The sequence below is a fragment of the Hyla sarda genome, chromosome 1, assembly GCF_029499605.1.
Source record: "Hyla sarda isolate aHylSar1 chromosome 1, aHylSar1.hap1, whole genome shotgun sequence".
NCBI classification, from domain to species: Eukaryota; Metazoa; Chordata; class Amphibia; order Anura; family Hylidae; genus Hyla; species Hyla sarda.
In genome coordinates, this window is record NC_079189.1 from 570,629,503 (window position 1) to 570,635,069 (window position 5,567).

Genomic DNA, 5,567 nt, shown 5'->3' on the forward strand with positions numbered 1-5,567 from the left:
TGATTGAAAACCACAGGTCTTTTGAATAGATGCAGCTCATTTATGTTTCAATGGGTGGGGTGGCTGATGTGTGGGAGGGAGGAAAATGGAATTTTGGGATTTGTAGTCAAAAAAAGAAAGGTCAAACAGGAAATACCAGTTCACAAACAGCTAGCCACAGTATTATGGTAATCTCATGACATAGCCAATTAGCCCCAAGACAAGTGCAGATCCTTCCTAAGCATGTCCATTACTGTCTGCCAGGTAAGTACTAAAATCACCTTATGGTGGATAACCCCTTTAAGGTACATAAATCTTTATTGAGTCCATGATGGATACTTAAAAATCTAAGATTTACATGTTAGATCAGTGTTTTTAAATGAGTGTGCCACCCAGCTGTTGCAAAACTACAACTCCTAGTATGCATACTAGGAGTTGTAGTTTTGCAACAGCTGGAGGCACACTGGTTGGGAAACATTGTGTTAGATGGTGGCGTTTGGAACCAATGACAATCCCAACCCATCTCAGAAGTTTTGTACAGGTCATCAAAATATTTGAGGGTTGGAGACCGACTGTAAGTGTCCTCGATGGCATTAAAGAGACCAACGACCAGGGTGTGCAAACTGTGGATCTGCATCTGTTGCGAAACTACTACCTGCATGTTCAGAGATGTAGTCCTGCAAACCGCAAGAGAGGCACAAAATGCACATCTCCACCACAGATGCCATAGAGAATCTTGCCAGTTATTTGGTAATTGTCACCAGAAGATGGACCAAGTGCCATTATAGCCAACATATAGGAAGGAGTGTGTTGTGTGGCAGGTGGGCACAGTAAACAACATAGATCCCGGTAATGTTCATTCTTCAGGTTGGGTGTATATTGATAAAATACTTTTTATTTAAAAAAAAAAAAAAAATGATCAGTTCTCAGATCAGTGTCCAAACTGCAGGAGGTGGTGGAGTCATCAGTCCGGATGGTCTTCGCAGGAGATGACAATAGAATCTTCATCCAAATAAGAGAAGTAGCACAATGGTTACCGAGTTGACCATTATCAGGGGAACTGGAAAAATAATAATTAGAACACTACTAATTATCCAAATCGATAACTAGGTTAAACAATAATTCTGACATTTTACAGTCTTTACTCTGGCCACTAAGCCTAACAATAAGCTGACACTTTGTTATGTAGGGAATTTCTCAGCAGCCCCCCCTCACTGTCGGCACAGGCAGCATTACAATGAAAGGTGACACCAGTGGATAGATAAGACCGGATCTGTCATTTACAATAGGTGATGTCAGAGCACAGCCTCTCCCCCCTCCCAGCACAAGTCAAACTCTCCCATAAAAGTCAGTAGGGTCCTCTTCAGTCTGTTGTGTCCAGTGTCCCATATGGCTGCTGCAAAGCATAACTCTAAATGTTGTTAGCCAAGCAGAGGTAAAAATTACATCTTATTATTCTGTAGGTCCATACGATTAAAATGATACCCTACTTATATAGGTTTGATTTTGTCATACTTCTGGAAAAAATCATAACTACATGCAGGAAAATTTATACGTTTAAAAATCTCATCTTCTGACCCCTATAAACTTTTTTATTTTTCCATGTATGGGACGGTATGAGGGCTCATTTTTTGCGCTGCGATCTGAATTTTTTGTTTTGATCGCTTTTTATTCATTTTTTATGGTATAAAAAGTGACCAAAAATACGCTATTTTGGCCTTTGGAATTTTTTTTTACATGTACGCTATTAACTGTGCGGTTTAATTAACAATATATTTTTTATAGATCGGACATTTACGCACACGGTGATACCACATATGTTGTTTTTTTTTTGTAATGGGAAAAGGGGGGTGATTCAAACTTTTATTAGGGAAGGAGTTAAATCATCTTTATTAACTCCCCCCCCCCCTTTTTCTTTCCAATGCATTAGCCCCATAAGGGACTATAACATGCATTACACACTGATTGCCAGCACTGATCAATGCTATGCCATATCATTGCATTGGTCAGTGTTTTCGGCGCTCGACTAGTCCTGCCTGGATCTCAGACACAGAACAGTCATTCGGCGATCAGACAATGAGGAGGCAGGTAGGGACCCTCCTTGTTACCGTGCCGCTGATTGGGACACAGCAGTTTCTCCGCAGTAGTCCCGATCAGCCCGACTGAGCTGCCAGGAACGCTTTTACTTTCACTTTAGACGCGGCGATCAACTTTGATCGCCTCGTCTGAAGGGTTAATACCAGGCATATCACTGATATCTGGTATTAGTCGCGGCCGCCGGCACCGACCCGATAAATACACCGCGTGACCCCGCGTTATATCACGAGAGCCGGATGTAAATGTGCGTCCTGTGTCGTTAAGGGGTTAAAGGAAATGTTTTGTGTTGTTCCAGACATGCTACATGATCTGGAAGTTCTAAAATAGAATGTATAACTGATAAATCAATGTTTATTCTATAATTATTCCCCGGGACTCCTAAGCCCAGAATGATCAGAGATTTAGGTCAATAAATTACAAGTTCTACTGAATCTTTTCCCACAAAACTATATGTCAATCTGCTGAGCTCTATAGTATGCTCCATTTAGGGTAGGGTGACATGTAGAGTATACGCTGCATATTTTATGCTGTAGGAAATCCGCCAGGCAGTAGCAAATCCGCAGCATGTGTGCAGTGAGATTTGGAGCCAGGCCTGCCCGTCACAGTCACACCGACATGCTGGGCCCGCTTCCAAACTGAAGTCCTGTGTGTCTGCTCGTAGCATAATACGCTGTGTATTTCCCAGTAGATTTTCTGCAGTGTGGAATATGCAGCTTATACGCCATGTATGACCGTTCCCCTAAGGGTGTATTCACATGAACAGTATTCTGTGCATATTTGATGTGCAGGATTTGAAGCTGCAGAGTTTAATGTAAGCGAAATGACTGAGCACAACTTCAAATCCTGCACATCAAATATGCTCAGGTAAGTGCTCCGGCAGGTAATAGCACCATGGCTAGGAGATCCGTCGCACTGCACCCACAACCATTACTTTAAGCACCTAAATAATAGCTCTCGACGCATTTCTGCCATGTATTGTATAGTGAATTATATTCTACTGCTGCTCCGCTCCGGCCTCTGTTTGCATCACATGGTGGGCACTTACCTCTCATCACTGTCCGCACCGAGCGCACCAGGTTCATCAGCTGGGACTTGATTCCAGGCTCTTCTCCAAAACCTCCAATCCCATGATCCGCCCCCCAGCCGACTGCAGAGACACAGAAGACACAGGAGTAAGTAATCAGATCACAGAATGCAGAGGACAGCGCTTCCCATCAAGGGTGCCTCCAGCTCTTGAAAATTCACAACTCCCAGCATGCCCAATCTGTGCATGACGGGAGTTGTAGTTTTGTAACTGAAGGCAACCTGGTTGGGAAACACTGGTGCAAGGTATAGCCAGAAATGGTGATAAGAGACTTAGTGGTAGTTTTGAGACAGATGGGGAATCACAATTCAGGGCATGCTGGGAGTTGTAGTATTAGGACAGATGGAGAACCAGAGATCAGGGTATGATGGGAGTTTTAGTATTAGGACAGATCAGGGATCAGGGTATGCTGGGAGTTGTATTAGGACAGATGGAGAACCAGAGATCATGGTATGATGGGAGTTGTAGTATTAGGACAGATGGAGAACCAGAGATCAGGGTATGATGGAAGTTGTAGTATTAGGACAGATGGAGAACCAGAGATCAGGGTATGCTGGGAGTTGCAGTATAAGGACAGATGGAGAACCAGAGATCAGGGTATGCTGGGAGTTGTAGTATAAGGACAGATGGAGAACCAGAGATCAGGGTATGCTGGGAGTTGTAGTATTAGGACAGATGGAGAACCAGAGATCAGGGTATGATCGAAGTTGTAGTATTAAGACAGATAAAGAACCAGAGATCAGGGTATGATGGGAGTTGTAGTATTAGGACAGATGGAGAACCAGAGATCAGGGTATGATGGGAGTTGTAGTATTAGGACAGATGGAGAACCAGAGATCATGGTATGATGGGAGTTGTAGTATTAGGACAGATGGAGAACCAGAGATCAGGGTATGATGGGAGTTGTAGTATTAGGACAGATGGAGAACCAGAGATCAGGGAATGATGGGAGTTGTAGTATTAGGACAGATGGAGAACCAGAGATCAGGGTATGATGGGAGTTGTAGTATTAGGACAGATGGAGAACCAGAGATCAGGGAATGATGGGAGTTGTAGTATTAGGACAGATAAAGAACCCGAGATCAGGGTATAACAAGAGTTGTAGTTTCATGACAGCTGATGAGCCTCAGGTCGGGTATGGTGGGAGTCGTAGTTGTGCAACAGATCTAATGCCTATAACCTATGGTATGCAACTTGTGATTCTTCAGGTGTGGTGATACTACAACTCCCAGCACTCCCTGGCTGCCAGAGCATGCTGGGAGTTTTACTACCACCACAGCCACAAGTTAAAGACCACGACTGTGAGATACTGGACAACCTGAGGCTCTCCAAGACTGCGGAAACTACAACTCCCAGCATGCCTCAGAATACTGCTCTAAGCCTAAAGATTCATCAGGGCATGCTGGTAGTTGTAGTTCCCCAGAAGCTCAGTGGCCACAGGTGGCAGTGTCTGAGCACTATGCCCGCCCTCCATGCACCCTCCCCGGGCTCTCCTCCCCCCGGGGCCCGGAGCTCTCACTCTTGCTCAGGAATCGCTCCTCATGCAGCACGGCCACGGCGTTCACACACAGCAGAGCGGCCTGCAGCAGGGAGTACAGGGTGAACGCCATCTTGTTGGTGGTGACTGCCCCGTGTGACGTGGCGGCGACTAGTGGAGAGCGGAGGAATCAGCTGGGACGGATCGGACAGTGGGACAAACGGCAGAAACGCGAAGGCGCTATAAAGACACTTCTATACGTTCTAAGTTTGCCTGGTCTCTGTAAAATATTTATTTATCTTATTTTTATACACATATTTATCAGATATTGAGCAGAGGAGCAGTTGCCCATAGCAACCAATCCCATTCTTAATTTTTAACAATGAAAGATGGGATCTGATTGGTTGCTATAGGTAACTGCTCCTCTGCACAAGGTTTGATATATGTCTTCCAGAATTAATGTCATTCCCTATGAATGGGAAATAGAGATGAGCGAACTTACAGTTAAATTGATTCGTCACGAACTTCTCGGCTCGGCAGTTGATGACTTATCCTGCATAATTTAGTTCAGCTTTTCGGTGCTCCGGTGGGCTGGAAAAGGTGGATACATTCCTAGGAAAGATTCTCCTTGGACTGTATCCACCTTTTCCAGCCCACGGGAGCACCTGAAAGCTGAACTAATTTATGCAGGATAAGTCATCAACTGCCGAGCCGAGAAGTTCGTGACGAATCGAATTTACTGTCTCTAATGGGAAACCTTTGTATACTATGTATTTGTATACAGTTCTTGTGTATGTTTGCATGTATACATCTACTTATGTGTGTTTGTATATATCAGCGGTCTTCAATCTGTGGCCCTCCAGATGTTGCAAAACTACAACTCCCAGCATGCCCGGACAGCCAACGGCTGTCCGGGCATGCTGGGAATTG

At 44.5% G+C, this 5,567-nt stretch overlaps 1 protein-coding gene across 1 annotated transcript; it reads right to left on the minus strand.

Moving 5' to 3' along the window:
* Positions 1–882: 882 nt before the first annotated feature.
* On the minus strand, positions 883–4,834 carry IER3IP1 (immediate early response 3 interacting protein 1). Its single transcript, XM_056543668.1, has 3 exons — positions 4,680–4,834; positions 3,122–3,223; positions 883–1,039 (listed from the first exon to the last, which is right to left on the minus strand). Exons 1-3 carry the CDS (start codon positions 4,768–4,770, stop codon positions 984–986), a joined length of 249 nt encoding a protein of 82 aa, XP_056399643.1. The 5' UTR covers positions 4,771–4,834; the 3' UTR covers positions 883–983.
* Between the last annotated feature and the right edge of the window lie 733 nt (positions 4,835–5,567).

What these genes read in the sequence shown, in the direction of transcription:
- IER3IP1 (XM_056543668.1), bottom strand. Translation starts at nt 4,770, where the DNA reads ATGGCGTTCACCCTGTACTCCCTGCTGCAGGCCGCTCTGCTGTGTGTG. An exon ending in GGAGCGATTCCTGAGCAAGA is followed by an intron (nt 3,224 to 4,679) that starts GTGAGAGCTCCG and finishes GTGTCTCTGCAG; the next exon opens with TCGGCTGGGGGGCGGATCAT. An exon ending in GGTGCGGACAGTGATGAGAG is followed by an intron (nt 1,040 to 3,121) that starts GTAAGTGCCCAC and finishes TTATTTTTCCAG; the next exon opens with TTCCCCTGATAATGGTCAAC.